The 22,563-nt window shown below is 38.5% G+C and overlaps 1 protein-coding gene across 2 annotated transcripts in view; it reads left to right on the top strand.

The window, feature by feature from the left end:
* SYT1 (synaptotagmin 1) overlaps positions 1 to 22,563 on the top strand; it is a gene marked incomplete at both ends in the record, with an annotated part of 539,644 nt that overhangs the window by 445,721 nt on the left and 71,360 nt on the right. For both annotated transcript variants that reach the window (XM_082850419.1, XM_082850418.1), the window contains one exon: positions 10,590 to 10,707. In XM_082850419.1, the coding sequence (XP_082706545.1) occupies positions 10,590 to 10,707 (118 nt within the window). The remainder of the gene's footprint in view (positions 1 to 10,589; positions 10,708 to 22,563) is intronic.

The following is a 22,563-nucleotide window of genomic DNA, read 5'->3' on the forward strand; positions in this document are numbered from 1 at the left end:
TCTCTGTCAAGACCCTATTCCCCCATGGTACCTTTCACGTTAGTTAGGATGCACCAGTAAACGTAGCTATGGAGTGACAGAGGTCAGGGTACTAAGTCTTTGCAGTTGTTGAGTATGATTAGTAAACATTTAATGCTGCTCTACCAGAAAGACTATGTATAAATCATTCAAATGCTTCTCTCTGCCAGTAAAAATGACACATCTCAGAGTTGAAAGTGCCAAACTATGCCTTCCAAGGATTACCTGGCATTGTTTTTCATGACTGCTCCAGCACCAATGGCCCATCTTCTGGCATATTATTTATGTACAATGGCTTCCTTTATAATTGCCTCGGTCAAATTTGCATTTTTATGTAGAAATAGGTTGCTCATATTTCAAAATTACTTAGTATCCACACTTCCGGTTTAAAAGAAGATAACGTTGGTTCCCATAATCCAAATTTAACAATTTGGAAGGGGCCCCAAAAGTCACATGAAGACAAGAAAATAGAATATTTAAAATTGGGTCTGACCTAGAAAATCAAGGACATGTAGTTAACAGAGAGAGAATGTTAAAGGGACAAAGCAACGTGGTCTCTTTAGATACTTTCCACAAACGTTCTGCATTATTTCCCCTCGCTTTACATGTCCTCATACAATTGGGTCATTCACCTGGATTCCTACTAGGCGCTCTGACTAAGGCAGCATCCCTAGCTATGGAGACATACTCACCATCTTTGGCGTTTTTGCCCGTCTCCACTCACTTAGATAAATCTTCCATAACCCAAAGAACTGTCAACTAAAATTTAATACCATGATGGACTGCCATGTCATCCTCTAGGGGGCAAAACAGCGTTTCATATTATTTTAAAGGACTCCTAGAGATCTAAAGCTTTAGGGGAAGGGAATGAATGGTGGAATTTCAGGCCCCAAAGCACACCACAGAATGAAGAATCTTTTGACAAGGACATTGCCAGGACTCACTTTCCTTTCTACATTCTGGTCGCACTCCCCTGTCCACCACTCGAAATTCTCATTTGAAATTAACCACAACAAATTCCTCTACCTTCTCTATACTGGTCCTTCCAAATATATATTTCTAAAATGGCACTAATCATTTTATGTTGAACTTTTGTTTTTATGCTTGTCCCCCTCAACACAGAATAAGTTTCTTAAGGTCAAGGACAAGTTTTCATCATCCATTCTTCCTAGTACCTTGCACCATGACTGACATATTGAAAACACAAAATAAGCATTTGGCAAACTGAATTAATGAAATATAAGCATTGCTCGTTTTCTACTAACCACAGAAAGTGAAATGGATCACTAATCATACTTTTGAAAACACTGTTTAGAATTCATTCATTTATTTCTATTAATTATGTAAGGCTAGGCTACAGTAAGAAGTTGGCCCAAACATGTAATGGTTCAGCAAAAGAAATTTATTTCTTGCTCACTCAGTAGTACAAAGTGGTTCCACATTGGCAGGTAGGGTTCTTTTACTGTGCCATTTGGGGATCCTGGCAAATTGAACCTCTGCCATCTACAGCACGTGGCTTCGAAGGTCACAGAGGTCACTGTCACAGTCATAGGAGAGATGAAAGATCATACAAAGTAGTTATGGGGGATTGAGTCTAGAAGGGCACACTTCACTTCGGTTCACAGTCCATTGGCTAGAATCCAATCACAAGACCTCATCCAACTGCAAGGAGGGCTGAGAAATGTAGTCTAGCTATGTGTCCAGGAAGAAGAGAATGGATTTTGACAAACAACTAGCAGTCTCTGTCAGAGTTGAGCACTCAAATATGTATGCATTCTTTGTCTCAATGAATATGTGCTAATCATGTCTTATATGCCAGAACTATGCATACAGATTAAAAGGGTACTGTATAAAGATGGTCAAGTTCATGTAAGTGAGATGCAATCCAATAATCACACAAATCAATATCTGATTGCTGTATATCATTACAATTACTGGGCATGACTATAGTAATGATAACTATAGTCAAAACTTCAAAAGAAGAGTATAAGGAACCACTAAAGAATATTTAAGGAAGGCTTTACTTAGTCTTGGATTCAGGTAAGGCTTCTCTAAATAAATGTTGAGGTAAGGTCTGAAAGATGAGTAAAGGTTACATAAAAGGGAGAATAACGAAAGGACAGAATGTGTCAAGCAAAAGGAACTGTTCATATGGTGGTGCTAAGAGTACAGTTAACATGACTTATTTCATGATATGAAGAAGCCTGATATGAAGAGGCTGAGGAGTAAGCAGGAACAAGACGTTGAAGAATATTTTAACTGGTGGTAAAGTTGTGGATCTTTATCCCAAGAGAGACAGAAGACCTACTTGAGGATTTTAAGTAGATTTGTTATTTAAGAGGCCGACTCTGCCCACTATATTCCAGGAGTAAATTGGAGGAGGACAATTTAGAGACTATTAGAATATCCCAGGTGACAGATTATTGGATTGGGGGTAAATACTCTAATACTGAAATATTAGAGATTTATTGGAAAAGGATGGAAACAAGTGAACCCACTTGAGAGATTTCTAATAGGTAAAATCAGATCTCTAAAGAAGTCAATGGTCAGTGATAATGCCCAGTTTTCTGGCTTTAGCAACTGTTTGGAGGCGGTTACCAATACTGAAATAGAGTGAACCAGGCTTGTGAGAAATGTAATGCAATTCAGTTTTTGGCATTTGAGTCTAAGATCTTTATTTAACGTACTAATGTGGAAATGACAAGGAAGCAGTGGATATATAAGTCTGGAGTCCAGATAAAAGATCTGAACTGAAGAAACAATCTTGGGAATCACTTCTGGATTGTAACTAAAGCCATAGACTGGGACAATATCAGTTTAAGAAGAAAAGGAATGGGCTTGGACTAGAATCAGTGGCCAGAGAGGCAGATAAATCAAGAAAGCCTCCAGAATTACAGAATCCAGGGAAGAGAGAGAAGTCAACACATCCTGCTGAGAGTTCAGGTTAATGAAACCTGAAAAATATTTATGACGTACCAAGATGGATGTCATTTGAAAACTTGGCAGAACCCATTTCAATTCAATAACGTAATGGAGAAATCAGTAGAACATGAACAAATAGGGACAGTGATTGTAGACAATTCATTCAAGAAGTTTGGCTTCTCTAGATAGTGCCTATTTCGACCACCCTCTTCCCTATATATGGCGCTATGTATGGGGAAGAAGGTGGTTGAAATAGGATTTTTGTTATAATAGCAAGTGCTCACATAGTACGTTTTATGTGCCAAGCACTCTTCTAATTACTTTACTTTGCCTTGTATTTTACCATGTTTATTTTGTTCCTTGGTTTTGTATGCTTTATTGTGTCCTAGTATCTAGGACAGTGGTGGCCCATAGGAGATGCCCAATAAATGTTTGATGAACAAATAGTTAATGCCCGTGTCTCAGTCCAGTGCTCTCTCCATCACTCTGTACTGCACTGTACTGTTATTTTTAATAGGCATTTTGATTTTCATCATTTTTAGAGCACTTCAGAATATCCACTTTTCTGTTGTTAATTCTTATTTCTAATAGGACTACAAGTGTATCTCTTCATCAAAGTAGAAGTTAAAGATATAGTGAAAAAACTTGAAGATGTAAATCATAAATAGAAATCTGTCCTTAATTAAACTACATACATTTTATACTTATAGAAGAGTAACTTGTTTAAGCGCTTAGAGACTTTGCCCGTGCATCCCTGTGCCTGGGACATTCTTGCCCTGTCCTTCAAGGGGTTCACATTGACTCTTCCTGTGGAATCTTCCCATCTCAGCTCAGGTATTTTCTCTTCAAGCACACTTACATGTCACCAACCCCCCATATATACTAGCTCTAGCTGAAAGGGGAAAGCTGGAAGACTTGTCCTAAAGCTACATTTGCATGGCAAGCACATTTGTTTTACAAAGGATGTTTATTTGGGGTGGCTGGAAAAATTTATCCTTGATTATTGGGGGTATAAATCTCCAAATAAAGTCTTCCTTCCTTAATTCTATCACTAGACCCTGGCAAGTTTCAACCTTCTCCTCTTTGCCCCCAGAGTATTTGTGCCACCTGTTCAGTGCAGTTAACACATGATATTGTTATTCTGTTTAAATTTGTCTTTCTACTACATTCTGAACTTGTTTAAAGTCATCTTATTCCTCTAGGTATCTATGGAGCCTAGACTAGACCCTGGAAGAGTTTATGATGGAACTTAATCATTGCTTAGTAAGAAATGAATAGTTGAATGCATATGAAGTTAATCAATTACATGGTAACCTCACAAAAATAAGTATTAAAAGAAATAACATAGTCTCATTCACCTGAACCATTTACTGTCCATTTGCACGCTAGGCCAGATTCTGTCTTTTTAGCCTGGGTACATCCACAGCAACATTTCACACTGTGACCATCTGGACCATTAGATGTAAATACCGATTTGCAGATACTTCAGGGGTAGGAGAGTAGTTATGGGAATAAAAAGAATTTGAAAGATACTACCACACAAAGGATATGTTTAAAGCCACCCTATCGGTTATTAAAATTAAAAACCTGACATTGACCTTTCCTATAAGTGAATAATATCTTTGTATTTTTACTAATGGAGAACACGCAAATAGTCTAGATTTTCATTTTGAGAGATTGGACTGCCATTTGTCTGTCACCTCTAAATAGATGCCCAACCTCAGAAAAAAACCTTCTATTCAGAGAGAATATCTCCAGTTTACCACATAGAAAAATCTTAAGATTAACATAAATAGAATATGTCCTTTTAAAATGTCACAGCATTAAGTCAATTCAGGTACCTTTTTAAAACTCATTCAAAAGTATAGCATTTCCAACAAGTGTGTGAACTTAGCCCCATTTGCAAAGATCATTAAAGTGAACACCTCTCTTTACACATAAAATGATGGATGGTGCTATAAAAAACAGCATATATTCATTTTAATCAAGCTTTTTATTTACCCAATGGAGATGACCTCTGTTCTAGTATCTATAATGCTTTTCAAAAAGGAAAGGTATTACTGTAGTTGTCTATATTAAATCATTAATTCATGTCTACTCTATTCAGTGGATGCTTTTAAAAACATATCAGAATTATCAAGCTGCTCAGAACAAAGGTGCTTTCTGATTGTCAGCTCCATATTCTAAAAGAGCAGGTTAATTTCTCTGAATCTCACAGTTGGAACTTTCTAACACTAACTGGCAGTTTCCACCTAGTGATCAAGGCAATTGACTAAAATAAATTATACATAAAGCTGAGATTTCTAATAGTAGTAAGGTCCCTTCATGAGCTAATCATACCAGCAAAAGCACTCATCTGTCGGCTGCAACCCCATAGGGTCTTGAAATTATCGTATAAAAACTGCACTTCCAGGAATGTTTTCGTTTCCAGTTTCATGAAAGGACTGACTGAGCCATGTCTACAGAACTAGGAACAAAGAAAGACCTCTGAATATATTCATTAGTTGACTTGTTGATTAACTAGAAACACTGTTGATATATCGAGTACTAGTGTCCATGCTGTGCACAAAACAAGACTGGTGAGGCTCTCTTTTCAATGCAATCAACCAACAGTTATTTCTAAGCCCCTATCATGTGCCTTATTAGGTAGTATCAAGTACAATCCCTCTTCTTCTGGAGATTAGGGTGAGGGGAACTCACAAATATGAATGGGGAAAATATCTCTAGGCACATACTACTGGCTATAAAGCAATTAATTACTAGTAGAAATCCTTGTGCACTATGGAGATACTTAAAGATATGGAACTTGGACTAGGGCTTAACGGTTAGGGGTAATTTAATTAGGCATAATAAGGGACTACAGACAGACATTGTAGATGAATTTCCTAAAAAAATCTGGTGATGGGAAGGAAGATAGCTCAGAGACGTAGTCATTGCTGTGGTGACCCCTCCACACACACAGTCTTGCACCATCTTCACGATGAAGGCATTTATTCCACTGGCCAAGAGTGTTGATGGCTGACACTCATAACAACTGAGTTCCTCCTTCTTAGAATCTCCCTCACAGCTGAGGAAGCCCTGGTCCAAGATGTGGGGAAAGGCCACATCCAAAGACCGGTGGATTCGGGAGCATAAAACTCATCTCTTCAGAATTTAGAACATCTCTGAAGAGCTATTTTAGCTCCAGAACTTCCCATAGGATCGACTGAGGCCTTTGGTGTGACTGCATCATAGCCCAACTTCTCCACCTGAGCCATCCTGCTTTCTGCACTCTCCCACAGGTGTTGATTCAAAGGACACATCCCAATCTCCCATTTGCAAATCAGTTTGCTTCCATGGAGAACCCAACCTGTGGATACTGAGGACATTGACTATAATTGATAGTAGGGAATCTGCATTTATTCCATCAATAGGCATCATGCGGCTCTGCTCTGTGCCAGCCATCTCTTGTGGATCTCATACTCTGGTGGGGAAAACCTCAACAAAATAGAACTTCAAGCAATATGTGCTAGGCTGAAAAAAAAAAGCAGGGCATGGGGGTAGGTAGTGTGAGTGTTTAGGAGTGGATGGAACCTCTTCAGATAGCATGGCCATATAAAAGGTCTCTAAAGAGGTGATATGTAAAGCAGAAAGCTGAGCAAACTAACAGAACAATCCATGATAGTATCTGGGGGAAGAATATTGCAGGCAGAAGGAAGAGCATAGGCAAAGGGTCTGAGGTCAAAGTGTACCTAACAGGTTTGGAGGAGAGAAAGTAAGATCGGGAGTATAATGGTAGGAGATGGAGGGGTGAGACCCCCATCTATAAGGCCTTTAAGTGTAAGGAATACAGATTATTCTAAGTGAAATGGGAATACATTGAAGGGCTTTGAGTAGGATTGTCTCATGACCAGATTTCCACTTTAAAAGGATCAGTCTGCCTTCTATGTGAGGAAGAGTCTAGAAAGGAGCAAGAGTTGAAACAGAGTGGCTATCAGGAGGCTATTAGAGAAGTCTAGGTCAGCAATTATGTGATGATTTAGACTTAAGGTTACCAATAGTCATGGTTTGCCTGGGATCGAAGTCTCCCAGTATACAGGACTTGTGAGGCTTAAACCAGTAGAGTCTTGAGCAAATGAGGGTGGTTGGTCACCCTTCTTGGACTAGAATGATGGCCCTATAAATGGGGAGATACAGTCAAATTCAAAATATATTCTGAAGATTGAGTAGGTAGTGAAGTTGAAGAAAAAGATTTGGATAGTTAGGGCAAAGTATAGAGCTTCTTGAAAGCCAGGAAGATGGGTTTGGACCTTTGAAAGATTAGCTTGGCATTAGTATGTGGTCTACATTGGACTTTGGTGAGACTATGACTTAAAGAAATCTTTGCTCAGACTATTTCAAAAGAGATGACAGAAGTATTTAGGGCATAGTCTCACAGAGAGGAAATGGAGGTGAATGGGATAGAGGTAGTAGTGGAGGCCATGGTGTAGGGTGATGGTAGTAATGGCAGCAAATGGTAGAGATGCAGGTCATATTGGAAGTGGAGGTGGTGAGGGTAGAGGTCATGCTGATGATGGTGGTAGAAAAAAGTGAAAGAAAAAATACAGTTGAACATACATTACCCAAAAAAAGAAATGTCAAGACTTGTAGGCTGAATGACTAGAGGAAAACAAAAGGTAAGGTGGCCACTGGAAACAGATGAGTTAGCGACCCTGACAGGTAAGAGTGTTGAAAAGGCAAACAGTTGAGGGGAGGGTTTGCTGATGAACATCCATTTAGTAAGACAATCTAAAAGTGGAAGGAGAATATCCTAGTGGGCAGTCAGTTAGGAATATTAGTTTCTACCATTCCAGATGACAGTCTGACACTAAAGAAAACTCAGGGGCTTCCCTGGTGGCGCAGTGGTTGAGAGTACGCCTGCCGTTGCAGGGGACACAGGTTCGTGCCCCGGTCCGGGAAGATCCCACATGCCGCGGAGCGGCTAGGCCTGTGAGCCATGGCCGCTGAGCCTGCGCGTCTGGAGCCTGTGCTCCGCTGCGGAAGAGGCCACAGCAGTGAGAGGCCTGCGTACCGCAAAAAAAAAAAAAAAGAAAACTCAGGATCAAGTCAAAAGACTTTGAGCATTAGCTCCATGCTGACACATCAGGTAACCTTATGTAAACCAAGTTTAAAAATTTTAAAGCACTGAAAAGCAACTTCAGTTGATTAACATAAAAATACATGCTTAATTTGGCATACCAATTAGGATGATTTTATGAGCAAATGAAATCTTACATGTTCAAGTTCCTAAGTTAATGAATTAAATGGAGATCTGTAAAAGGTGCTAAAATAAGTACTTTTCTCTATTTCCCTTTCTCCCAAAATATCCACTTTGAAATCCAGTCACTTTTTCTTCCCCCATCCCATAGCTTTAAAATTAGAGGTAACTTGACATATTTCTTCTACTTGAGGTATGGTTTTTCAAACTGTAACTGCTTTCTTCTGAAACTAAATATGTAAAATCTTAAAGATTCCCTAGATATCCTAAGATTGAAGAATAAAAGTATACTAGAAGTTATGACAACTCTTCGTTTAGAACACCTGAGATGCCTATAAAGTGTGGAATTAGATTATGGGCCACGAAGAACGGTGTCATTTAAGAGAGAACAGCTGATTAGGATGCTTAGAGTGACCTGGTTCTCCAGCAGTTCCCCAGGAAGGTTACTGTGGCAAATAGACTCCTGCAAAAAGAACCCTTCTGATAAGCATTTCTGAACAGGAGTTTTGTTCATTTACCTTTGTCTTGTCTCCTAAGGTTCAGATGAATTTGTCCAACCTTTGTATTAATTTCTGTGCTATCGAGGCCCGTTCTGTATTTTCAGAGACTATGAAATGTAATCTAGTCCACTAGAGTCTCCTGATGTGTACATTAATTCCTAGGGGTGAGTAGGCACATTACAAGTAACTATTATCTATACTAGTGGAAGAGAGGTATGACCTAGATAATTCAAAATGAGGGAATTAGCTCCAATTTCCATATATTTACTTTTCGAAAATATGTGGAAAGTGATAATTCAGGGAAGGACCTTGTCTTCAAGGAGTTTTTAGTCATGTGGGGAAATTAAGACACGCACAGTAAGACCAAAAAAGTCCCCTTAGTAACGTAAGAGATATGTGGGTAAGGTGCTATGGGAACTCAAGAAATGAAAGAACCATGGCTATACACACATGTGGTGATATTTTCAAAAGCATTACATAAGCAGAAAGTACCATTTCTCTCTTCCTCTCTCTTTCTCACGTGCGCACACACGCACACACACACACACACAGACATTGAATATATTACTTCTCACCTATCGATAAATTATAGAACAGGTAGATACCCTTTCCTTTTTGAAAGATGGATTTAATGAGTACCCCCCCAAAAAAGGAATTGCATTTTCTTAATTTGTTGGATTACATCTAGGCAGTTAATTTAGCCAATTTAACATATGTCAAGATACAGAGAAGGCCAAAAACAGCCAAATTAGGAGTACAACAGGAGAAGACCTGAGGATATGGCCTTCTGTACCTCACTTCTGTGTTAGAAATCTATCTGCAAAAGTCTGGCACAACCATTACCTTCTTTGGAATTACTATTGGAGGGGGGATGGGCAGGGAAAAGATGCAAAGAAATAAACCCTGATTTGCCATACATATACTTAATGCCGTATGTCAGTGAGCAGTCTAGCACCTCCAGCATCTGAGAATACAACAAACTGCACACCCTTGCCCCCTCTCTCATGCATTAATAGGAATGCAAAAATCTTCCTCATGTTCAATTACCAAAGTTCTTAGTTATCCTAAAGAGTAAAACACTTAAGGTGGGAGAACCCATAGGTCTCTTTTCTGAAAAAGGTAAAAGTTCTATATAGCGTCAACATTTTAAACTCTTCAGTTATTCAGAGATGCTCAAATATAGGATTGGGGAATGTTCTTGAAACTAAAATATGATACCAATGAAATAACGTAAGGGTATATGAGAAACTCTGTGTTACTGTGTATTTCACTTTTTTGACCCACCGCTTAGATTTTTATAAATTTTAGGATAAGAAAAAAGAAAGTTAGACCTCACTTGAAATGAGTAAAACTAAAAGTGCAAAAACTTATATACGTTTTTGCCTTTTTGCCTTTCTGCTATTAGGAATTTACAATTTCTCATCAATAAATAGAATTTAAATGGAACACGGAAACAAGTCTTTTTCCCCCAGAAGTCTAAGTATTACACATAATCCTATTTGAAATGTCAAAAGACAAAAAAGTAGGTAGGTTGAGTCTACCAAAAAAGTGTTAGGCTCTTTTCAAAGCTATTTAATCAAGTTATTAATTTTTGCCAAGAGTTTTGCAGTACTATTCAGAAAGCAGTCTCTAAAAAAGTTGTCTTGGTCCCATCTCCTGAACCATTGAATTATGGATATATTTTGATGAATGTTAAAGTATAGATGAGCTAATTAAAAACTGAAATGAGTTACAGTCACTCTTGATGATACCTTAGTGAATGAAAGACCACTGGGTAAATGCCAGTGAACGTTAAGAGTTTTCAAATTCTAATTGTCATAATCCCCCTCCCTGAGGAGTTTACAGTGTTTATGTACAAACCACATTCACCTTTATTTGAAAAATTACTTATACTTTCTTATTGGTTTTCATAGCAAGAGAAATTGGGTGATATCTGCTTCTCCCTTCGCTACGTACCTACTGCTGGCAAACTGACTGTTGTCATTCTTGAGGCAAAGAACCTGAAGAAGATGGATGTAGGTGGCTTGTCTGGTGAGTCTGATGTTTACTGTGTTTTTTGATGCTGTTTCATCGTGGATACCGAATGCACAGCACACGTGCCCCACTCCTTAATTGGTCACAGTCCTCTTTCCCATGGAACCTGGAAGCAGTTTCAGAATTCATCCCAACACAGAGACCCAGGAAGCCACTCTCAATTTATTAGAATTAGCAGAGAAGATGAGACCTATTTTCCCACTTCACAGCCCAGGTATCAATTGGCAATCCTATAGCTCTGAAAGATGAAAAACTGCTTCTCTTTTGAAAGGCAACACCTATGACCAATTATAATTTTGTTCCGTTTTTTTTGTTTTGTTTTTTGGTCAAAATTCACTTATGATATGAAAAATACTGTTTTATCTGAGACTCATTAGGTTAATACTTAATTTATATAATAAAAGACAAATATTAGGTAAGTATATAGCCTAAGATAGTTTTTAGCAATACTGTTTTGTGTGAACATGCAGCATTTCAAATATATGTGAACAATAAAATCTGAGGGTGAATCCTCATGGTAATGTATTTATTCTCTACAGCTTGTGTTGGGGATGGGGAAATTTGGGGATTTAAAGTTCTGTAAAATCCAATTTTAGTTTTAAAAAAAGTGAGTAAAGTATATTCTTTTTTTTTTAAGTGAGTATATTCTTTTTTTTTTTAACACCTTTATTGGACTATAATTGCTTTACAATGGTGTGTTAGTTTTTGCTGTATAACAAAGTGAATCAGCTATACATATACATATGTCCCCATATCTCCTCCCTCTTGCATCTCCCTCCCACCCTCCCTATCCCACCCCTCTAGGTGGTCACAAAGCACCGAGCTGATCTCCCTGTGCTATGCGGCTGCTTCCCACTAGCTATCTATTTTACATTTGGTGGTGTATATATGTCCATGCCATACTGTCACTTCGTCCCAGCTTCCCCTTCCCCCTCTCCCCATGTCCTCAAGTCCATTATCCTTGCTCAAAAGCAAAGTCAAATGAAGGACTTGTCATTTCCACAGCGGAACACAATTGTTTTTATTTTCTTCTCTGTGTGATTAAATCAGTTATATTCTTGATCTTCTAGTAACTAATTAAAGTGTGAGGAATTTTCTTGATATGGCACAGGGTCAAAAATAGACTATAGTTGTCATTCTTCATGGCTATGGAATTAGATCCAACATTACTGGTTATTCAGTGCTTTCTCTAATAAAAATATTGCAAACTTCAAAAGGTCACCCTCATGCAGCATGGTGATTTTATATTATAAAGTGTAACAGCTAAAATATGCTAAAGCTAAGTTTCCACCTACTGAACCACTAATTTGTCAACCAAATTCTCCTGGTGCCTAAATTTACTTCTCTTTATAAATATATTGCCTGGGGAATCTCCACGACTTCTTTCATGTCACTAAGACCCCATTTAAAAACTTGCTGCTTTCATTGCCTAATGGCATTAACAGAGCAAGTTTAAAGCAATAAGCAGTTTCTTTCAAAAATGTAGAGTATTTACTGTGCCTAAGATGCAAAATATATGCATACACCTATGTAAGTATCTATACACATCCACCTTTTCCTGGCTCTGTCCTGTAAAAAGGCCTAGAAACAAAGACTGACCTAGTAGCCATGACCATCCCAGAACCAGAAATGGTGTGAAAATACAATTTCTCACTAGAAGAACGTGGAGCTTATTGGAGAAATGGTAGATTCCAGGTGTGGCAAAGGAAGGTATACAAGACAAGCCTAGAACATCTCATCATACCAGAAAGCAAGGAAACTATCAAAGACTAAGGGAGTCATGTCAACAGGCTTAAGAGTCACCTTGAAGAGGCTTCCACTGGCCAAAGACGTGATCATTTGAACATCAGTAATGATAATAAATGCAATGTATTTAAACCTAAAACAAAAGAGTATTTAATGTACAGAGAAATTTTTAGGCACGAGAACAGTTTACCCCCAGAATTCTACTTAGTATCTTGAAGTCTGACTTCAGACGCCTTTGACCTTTCCGCTTCCTTTGGTTCGATAGCCAACTATCATCATCTAGTTCTCTGCATCCTCTCTCCCACACTTCTTTCCAAACTCCTATGCCAACCACCTCCTCATCACCTCTATCCAGTGCTCTCCTGGTCTTCCTCCCCATTCACCTTAACACCCTTCATCAGAGTTTCAGAAGCAACTCTACCATGAAGCCAGTAACTTCAGGGTCCCTTATTTGTTCTGTCTTCTCCCAAAGTCCTAGAAAGGAGTCCCCATGGTTACAGATAGATATTTCACCCACAATTTGTTAATCACAGTTTGTGCCTCTTGACACTCTCACGCCTCTTCCATCATCCATCTCTCTTGTTGTTCAGCAGCATCAGAGATGCTACAGGCATTTTTGAGGTTTAGCTATGGGAAGTTGGGTCTAGCAGGACATTATTTATGTGGCTTGCAGTCATAACCATGTGTAGTTGGGTAACTGCTAGGTATCCCAGTGAAGGAAGGGCTCCTGGCATGACTCCTACTACCCATTGGGCTAACTCAACACTGTGACATGGAAGGGGCAAGGCCAGAGGTCATATCTAATTCAGTCTTCGTAACTCTATAAAAGAGAAAAAAATATATTCTTTTTTCAAATGCCAAACTACATTTGCTGAAAATAGCTAGTTAACTGGAACCAAAGTGGGCTATTTTGCCAGGGTTTACAATTATAGTAGCTTCACAACCCACCTAACCCAGTTCCACCCCTAAATTTGAAGTACCTGGAATGATTTGGTTGAACAGTTAAATATTAAATTAAGGATATTTAGCCTTGAACTATCCTTAAAGAGTCCTAATCATATGGGCTTCCTGCTGCCTGTAAAATTAAGTCATAATCACTCAGGTCTACATAATATAGATACTTCCAGACTACACCCCACCATATTTCTATATTTGAACCAAGTTGACCAGCACACTGGTCCCCAGAACAGGCGATGGGATTTGCTGCCTCCACTGTTTGCTTAAGTTGTTTCCTTCACCTGGAATCTCTTCCATCCACCAAGGAAGGTCTAGCTAAACCCTATCCATTCTTCAGGCCCAGCTGAAGTCTTATTTCCTCCATCCATTGAACAACTATGTATCGTGTCCCTACTTTATGTTAGGCATTGTTCTGAAACCAGGTTTACATCAGTGGACAAAACAGCCAAAGGACCCTGCCCTCATACAGATTACATTGTAATGTGCGGAAACAGACAGGAAGCCAATAAATAAGAAAAGCACGTTGTACACCAAGAGGTGATAAGTGCTATGAAGAAAGCAAAGCAGGGAAGTAGAATAAGGAATGCTGGGGAGAAGCTTTAAATGGGGTGGTTGGAGAAAGACCTGTGAGTAGGTAACCTTTTGGCAACAACCTGGAAGAGGTGAAGAAGTGAGCCATAGGGGTGCCTGGGACAGACAGCATTATACATGGAGGGATTCCATGAAGCCTTTTCTGATCCATCCTAAAAGAACAAATTTTTTCCTTTTTTAAATGCCAGGAGTTTGTTTACACCCTTCAAACATCACGCTTCTCTCACTAGACTGTGCTCTATATTTATATATCCCACCATTCCCACACTGACTGGTAGCACTGAGCTGAGCTGCTGAATGAATAATCAATTATTTACAAAGGAGCTATGGCCTGAAAAAACAAGTCTTGCATTTCAAATTTGTTTAACCTACTTACCATTAAAATAACTTTAAGCACTTGGATGGTCTGTCTCAAAGTAAGTTGACCTATGTCCAAGGAGACCAAAATTATATAATGAGGTCCTTCCAGGTAATTTGAATGCCAAACTACATTTGCTGGAAATGGCTAGTAAATTGGAACCAAAATGGGTTTTTTGCCAGTGTTTAAATCCCAGTCTCCCACTGTTAGCAATTTGACATTGGACAAGTTATCTAGCTTTTAAGTCTCAGTTGCATTATCTGTAAAGTGGAAATAATTAGAGAATCTTATTTATAAGGTTATTGTGAGAAATACATGAAAGCACACTAAAGTGCTTACTGACTATTATTGTCATTATTTCTATTAGTAACCTTATCAAATCTTGGGCTAAATATGCAAAATGTGAAAGCAACCAATGGATAGTTTAACCAATTCCTTGATTTAGTGGGAAAAAAGTTTGATGGGACTGGCTGGTCAATTCAGACAAAGAGATATCAGTAGACTCCTGTATTCTAAGTCCCAATATCAAATTAAGACAATATATGGGATTAAACAAAAAATATTGAAGAAATAGGAACATTTTTAAAAATAATTTCTTACTACTCAACACGGTTTCTTTCTTTTCTACTGTATGAATTCAAAAAGCATGGCCCCAAGATTTTGCCTCTATCATATACCCAATATAACAAGCCATGCAAATCCCAACTCTTACTTTACAGTGACAAATTTGATTGGACCATTCACATATCTACAGTAGACACTTGAGCTTTGTTGCTTCCTGTTCTAGCGCTCAAGTATTTGAGCACCAGCGAGGGTTTCCGAATCTAGCTGTTTGTATTGCAATCTTGAGTCCTGCAGGCTGCAAGGCTGTTCGTCAGGTGCACGTATGTGCAGTGGGAAATGAGCAGCTTTTGTGCCCTGTACTTGGAAAAAAGTCAAGCCTTCGGCCTAGTAACCACAACTTAATATACATCTGCACTTTTGGAGTAAATCTCCCTTCAAATAAATGTTTTCGTAAAAATTGAGGTAGAGTATGAAGAGTGCCTTAGTCCATTCATGCTGCTATAACAGAACACCATAACATGGGTGTCTCATAAACAGAAATATCTCACAGTTCTGGAGGCTGAGACATCCAGGATTAAGGTGCCAATAGGTGCCAATTCTGTGTCTGATGAGAACCTCCTTCCTGGTTCACAGATGGATATTTTCTCTGTGTCCTCACGTGTTAGAAGGAGCAAGGGAGCTCTTTGGGGTCTCTTTTATAAGGTCACTAATCTCTTTCATGAGGGCTCGACCCTCAAGAGCTAATCACCTCCCAAAGGTCCCACCTCCAAATACCATCGCATTGAGGACCCTGTTTCAACGTATGATTTTTAAGGGGACATTAACATTCAGTCTATAGAAAAGAGGTCTAAGAAATTGAAAGCATCAGAAAAGTTGAGAATTCCTAAAGGTGTGAGGTTCTATATATATCTTGCATTTTTTAGCTGTGTAATTTTTATATTTGAATTTCTACCCGTGTAGAGGCACAAGTCAGAAATAACTAGATACCCTGCTCCTAATTTCTTGTCCCTGGATATGTTACAGTTAATCTTCTCAGGTTTTTTTTTTTTGGTCACCCCAGAAATTTGAGACTTCTGAGTACAGCTTTAAAGAGGAATGTCAAGACTCTAAATTCAGTTTGGGCTTTATATATCACAAGTTAAAAAAAATTCTGAAAGTTTTCCAACGAGTACATAACTGTTCCAAGAAGGAAAGACAAAACTTCTGAACCAACAAAATGGAAGTGATAGTAAGCTTTTAAGTTTCTGTATTAGGGAGAAGTTCTAATTTTCAACTTTAATCTGAAAATTGTTTTCAAGTGTTAAGAAGTCATTAGCACATAGTTATAAAACACTCTACTAATTTAGAAAACCTTTTCTAACTTGGTTTTCTCATGTGGTCCTCAAGATAGACCTGTAAGGTAGTTTCTGAAGGTGATATTCTCAGAAAATTGAAGCTCAGAGACACTAGACAATGTACATTTAAATCATCTTGCTCCACGTCTGTCACATACGTGGCATTCAATACTGGCCATTGCTTTTGTCATTATTGACATTCAAAGTCACCTAATGTGTAGATTGTAGAGCTGGGACTGAAGTGCAGGCCCTACAATTCCCCAACATAGAACATCTCAAAGACTGTTCCATTTCCCTCTTCCGCTGAAGCTAGGACAGAATTCTTTTGAAATTTTTCTAAATGTTTGTACTTGCTAGGAACCATGGCAAGTAAATCAAGGTAAAAATCTGCAGCCCTGCCCCCTTGATACGGTTTGTGTTCACCTATATTGTGAAGAGAACATCAAAAGTATGCCAATCATTGGCAGCAAGAGAATGCTGGGAAAACATAGGAAGGACTGAAATGATATGCCCCTAATTCCAGCAGTCTGCTGAAGGTCAAGGACCTGGAGAGGTAACTACAAGGTAGGATCAGGTCAGAGACATCCTGAGGGCTGGTTGGAGAGAGCGTGGTGGAAACTGTTCTCTCTTTTTTGATTTACTTTATTTATTTATTGAAGTATAGTTGATTTACAATGTTGTGTTCATTTCTGCTGTACAGGAAAGTGATTCCATTGTACATATATATATATACATTCTTTTTTGTATTCGTTTCCATATGGTTTATCTCAGGACATTGAATATAGTTCCCTGTGCTGTACAGTAGGACCTTATTGTTTATCCATTCTATATGTAATAGTCTGCTAACCCCGAACTCCCACTCTGTCCCTCCCTCCACCCACCCTCCCCCCTTGGCAACCACAAGTCTGTTCTCTATGTCTGTGAGTCTGTTTCTGTTCTATAGATAGGTCCATTTGTACCATATTTTAGATTCCACATATAAGTGATATCATATGGTATTTGTCTTTCTGTCTTAGTTCACTCAGTATGACAATCTCTAGGTCCATCCATGTTGCTGCAAACGGCATTATTTCACTCTTTTGTATGGCTGAGTAGTATTCCATCCCATATGTGCACCACACCTTCTTCATCCATTCATCTGTCAGCGGACATTTAGGTTTTTCCATGTCTTGCCTATTGTGAATAGAAACTGTTCTCTCTTACCATCTTTTCTCCCTTTCACTTTCCACACCAAGTCCCACCTCCAGTCTTCTTCCTGGCCGTCCCCAGACCTGTCTCATCACTATGGAATTTATACTGTGAAAAGCAAAGAGCAGGAGTAGAGAGGTCCCCCAAAGCATCTAAGTTCCAAAGAACAGGGCGATGGATTTCACAAACGGCACCAACTACTTGAGGGAGATGATGGCAGAGGAAGAAAGGAGGAACACGGTGGTAAAGAAGTCACCACTGCTTTACAGCAAACTGCCAGTGTGTGGACAAGCCCCTGACACCCAACCCAGTATGATTCACCATATGCTTCCCCAGCCCTGCCGGCCCCGCCCCCCCCCACACACACGCACTGCTTTCCTTTCCTCAAGATGTAATTTTTTTAATTTGTCACGGGTTTGTCTTGTCATTTCTACTGTCCTAGAAATAGAATTTGGAAAATAGAGCCAATTTAAATTTTGGAAGTTATCTAGGAAAGGGCAACTCACCCAACCCTGGGGAATCACTAGATTCCACACATAGAAACCATGAATGAGCACAGGCCTATCGTTCTTTCAAGCACTAGTCAGCAAGATGTGACATTCTACCTACGTCAGAATCATCCCAGGTACATGTTAAAATTTAAGATTTCACGGACCACCTCAGACCAAACTATAACTGAGTATCTATGGGTGGGAACCTGGAAATTGCATTTTAAACATTCCCCCATGTTACGCTTATGCATCTTAATGGGAAACTATACTTTATAGGGAATGTATAGAGTTAGAGGAAGCTAGGGTGGAAATCATATTGCAATATATGTGTTTGAAATCAACACATTGAACACCTGAAACTTACAATGTTTGTCAATTTATGTCACAATTCTTTTTTAAAAAAAAGAAAAAGAAAACTGTGTTTTAGAGGCTTAAATTCTACATCATAATTTTTTAGCTGAGGTCCAGGTCAGCCCAACTCCAAGTTATAATTTTTATCAGTGATATAGAATACATCCTTTGCTTCGTCCACTGGAATTTCCTTAAGAAGTCTTTTTTTTTTTTTTTTAAATCAGCTCAGTATCCTCTTCCCTGAAAAATACCTTGCCCACATATCTAAATTACTGTCTTTTCTTCTTCGGTTTTTTCCAACCAGAAACAAAAGCAATAGGCAGTTCCTTTATACATTCATGATCACCACGCTTGACTGTCCTTCCATTGGTGTTGAAAGCATGACAAAGAAAACCACTCCAAATTCAATTGATTTGGACTAAAAGACACTAGTCTGGGAGCTGGGCCAACAAATCAAGTGGCAAAAACTTATCTGAGCCAATTAGATAGGGATATGCAAATTAATTGGCCATGATATCAGGGTCAAGCAATAACATGCAAATAAACTGGCATCTTATTGAGCTAACGAGATAGGAATATGCATAATAAGTTGGCCATGATGTCAGATGGCTTCATCCTAATTTTAGGCTTGAATGTTATAATATAAAACTCTGTGACACTTCAAAAGGCTTAATTACAATATTGATAAAATAGTCTGAATCCCTAAGATGTGAACAAGTTGATCTGAAAAAGAAATGACAAATCCTTAAACTGGATCATCCTGCAATGTGAGATCCAGCCACAATTACCACAGAACAGAGAGAGATGCTATACCTGAAGGACTAAGTGGTTTGGATGAAATGAGAAGAGGATATGTGGGATGTGGGCTAGATTTGATATCAGAAAAAATGAATGATTGGCTGAAACACATTAGTTCAGAACAGCACAAAAACTCCTAAATAAGTCCTTTAGCCGGCAGGCACATATAAATCATACAACAAACATTTGAATACCCACTCAGCGCCAGGCACTATGCCAGTCCTTGGCTAAACAAGTAAAAATAACAGCAGACACTCACGTAGCACGATGTGAGCCAGACATCCTCCTAAATGCTTTACATATGCTAAGTGATTTAACCCACACTTACAACCCTATGAGGTAGATACTATTTTTAATAGAGAGGTAAGTAACTTTCCCAAGGTCACAGAATCAGTATTTGGCAGATTTAGGATGTCAAGCCAAGCAGTCTTCCAACTCCATGAATAAAACTCGACTCCTCAGGCATTATCCTTCCTCACCAGGTTCAATCTGGATGACAGATGGCTAACTACCTGTTATAGTTTGAGAGATGGCCGAAAATTCTACCTGATTCCAAAATTCCTTCATGCCCAAACTAAAATTAGATCATGGAAGTCACTAATATAAATTCACTGGTTGAGTGTTCAATTAGGTTTTGGTTACTTAGATGGCAAAGACAGGATCAATGAGTTCATAAGATCAGACATCAAATACTAATAGATTTCCAGTCTGAAAGGACCACGTCAGTTTCAGTGTACAGACTGGTATGTTATTTTAGTGACTGATTCTTTATGCACAAAAGAGGACAAAATACAAAACAGTGTAGTTTCAGCTGTATCAGTGGTAGAGACGCAGGGATGTTGCTAGAACAATATGGAAGAAAGCCCAAGTCTAAAGGATTTGAGTGCCTATTAGGCGGCAGAGGAAGACTAAAGAAAAATTTTACCTACTACTCAATATCAAGGGCTGATTCTGGATGACAGTATGTATGATATGATTGGGATGGGGGGGAGATATGATTTAATAGTACAAAAGCTTACTGCCCCTATAAAGTGCTATGGGACTCTGTGGGCCGATATTACATATTTAAATAATAAGACTGAAGAAACTTGAATTGCAACAGACAACTACCAGGAAAATAGAGCTCATCTGGACAATGTTAATGAGATCCACATATGGAGAAGTGGAAATAGTTCCAAAGAAATCTGAATTTTTACTAGTCACCTTGAAACTCCAATTCTGAAGGTAACATCCATGTTTCCAGCCACTGTAATTCCAAGTTCAGTGAATAAATCCAAAAGAAAAAGAAAAAAAACAAACCTTGCTAGGCTGAGTAATCCAAAGTGTGATAGATGAGCTTCAGTGTAGTCAAGCTTAGAAGTAATATATTGAAAGGAAAAAAAAAAAAGTTAGAGTATAAAATAATACGGTCTATTATAAGCCAAGAAAAGTCACATAGAGCCATCCATTGAAGACATTTATCAAGTGTGCCACTACAACCATAGAGGCTTGGTGTTGTCGTGGAGGATTTTATAAACACAACAGGGAAAAAATGCCCTGCCTTTGTCCCAGACTGAAGCTCATTCACGTGTGGAGAGCCTGTGGTTACAGTCCGACCTTAGGAAAGAGAGTGGGGTTAAAGGCCCAGCTGCCAGAGAGGCGGCTAGAACAGGGATGAAGAGGCTGTGTGTGAGAACAGGCTAAGAAGATGGCGACTTTGTAGTCTGGAAAAGGAAAGCTGAGCAGAGATATGATTAGAGTCTGAAAATCATGAAAGGTACAGCCAGAGTAAGACCAACCTGTTTATCACATCCCACAATGCTAAAATTCGGAAGTGACTTTGATGCTTGAAAGAGAATAGATAAAAGGGAGGGCCATTGAGAATCATCCCAAAGGCACCTTTCTGCTCAAATTCTTCATCAAATTTTCTCTGCTACTTTACAGTTCAGTAGTAAAACTTGTTCTAGGAGATGGAGTGGGTTAAGATCAATGTATGGGTCTGTTTTGAGTTATAGGCTTGAAAGGGGACATCTCTAAACCTTTATTGTATGTTGTCTTGTAGGACCCCATGTGCCTTTCCATGAGTAACCATCAGAAACAGACCCCACAGCTGCAAAGTCCACTAGCTGTTCAACCCAGAATGGCTATATTTGCATCCTTGAGTTTGCACTCTATCCTCTGCTCTCCATTCAGTATGTAAGAAAGGAATAGCGAAGGCCAGATTTAATAGGTAATTGCACTGGCAGGATTAAAGCCCCCAAATACTTCTGTTTTTAAAACTGTATTTGGTGGGCTTTAAGAGATTTTATTATCCATATTATATGTATTTGATAATGTTTTAAAATAAAACTATTAAAAATATATCACATTTGTGTCAACATTATAAATTAACTATACTTAAACTTTCAGAAGTTAAAAAAGTATTGCAAATATCTTTGCCATTTTTCACTTCCTTTTATGACACTGCCAGTTTCCCATTCAGCCTGGAACAGTTAGGTAACAAAAAGGGGAAATACTATTGAGTCTGAAACACCACAACAATGCTCAGAGAAATAGAAACGTCAAAAACAATCTTTTTTAAAAAAAATTACATACTTTATTATAGTCACCTCCACTTTCAAAAGGATATATTGTTTGTATTTGGTCCCTTAATCCCTTATTCCTGATTTGTTATAAATTTAATCATTCTATTTCCTTCCTTTTTATAGCCTTGCCACTTGCTTGTACCAAGAGCTACCTTGAGAGCAGAGATGGTGTCTACATATGTTTGCCTTCTCAGAGGCCCTGGAACTTATGTGAGGGGAACATACTTCAGCTTCCCTGCCTAAACAACCAGTTACAGATTTTAAGATTCTGCCAATCTAACTGGTTATTTTGCTTTCACCTTCCAACTGATCTGACTTTATTTCTTCCATTTAATGAAATCCTTTTGGCATCACAGAGTAGTAATAGTATAATAGAAACAGCAGCTAAGAAATAAGATCAGAAACATAACATGTAGTTATTGAAATCGATTTCAGCTGTCATTTTCAGATTTCTTTTTTCCTTTATTCCCCCACTTCCTTAATAGTGTAAAAAAAAAAAACAGTGAAACAGATCATCTCCAGGAAATAAAGGAAAAGAGTAACCCAGAAATGCACACGTTACTACAGTTATTCCTCAATGAGGGTCATAAAGACATTTTTCAGTGAAGAAGTAAAGACAAAAACGGTTCCCTAGTCACATCTTTAGCCCAGCATGAACAGATAAGGCAATGACTCAGCATCTTACTTGTTCATTGCTTTATAGACTAACTCCTTATAAAAGTCAAGAGAACATAGCAGCTGGTTGCCTTTTTCAATTCCTAATGGCCTAACTTTTGCTACATATCATTCTCAGGGCTCCCAGGAAAACTAGGAGGCTTTCTATAACTTTTTTCTTCTACAAAAAAAAAAAAAAAAAAAAGGTTTTAAGTGTTTACTTAGGAAATTAACTTTGTAACTTGAAAATGAGATAA

The sequence above is a fragment of the Leucopleurus acutus genome (genome assembly GCF_964270905.1).
Source record: "Leucopleurus acutus genome assembly, chromosome: 11".
In the NCBI taxonomy this organism is placed as follows: Eukaryota; Metazoa; Chordata; class Mammalia; order Artiodactyla; family Delphinidae; genus Leucopleurus; species Leucopleurus acutus.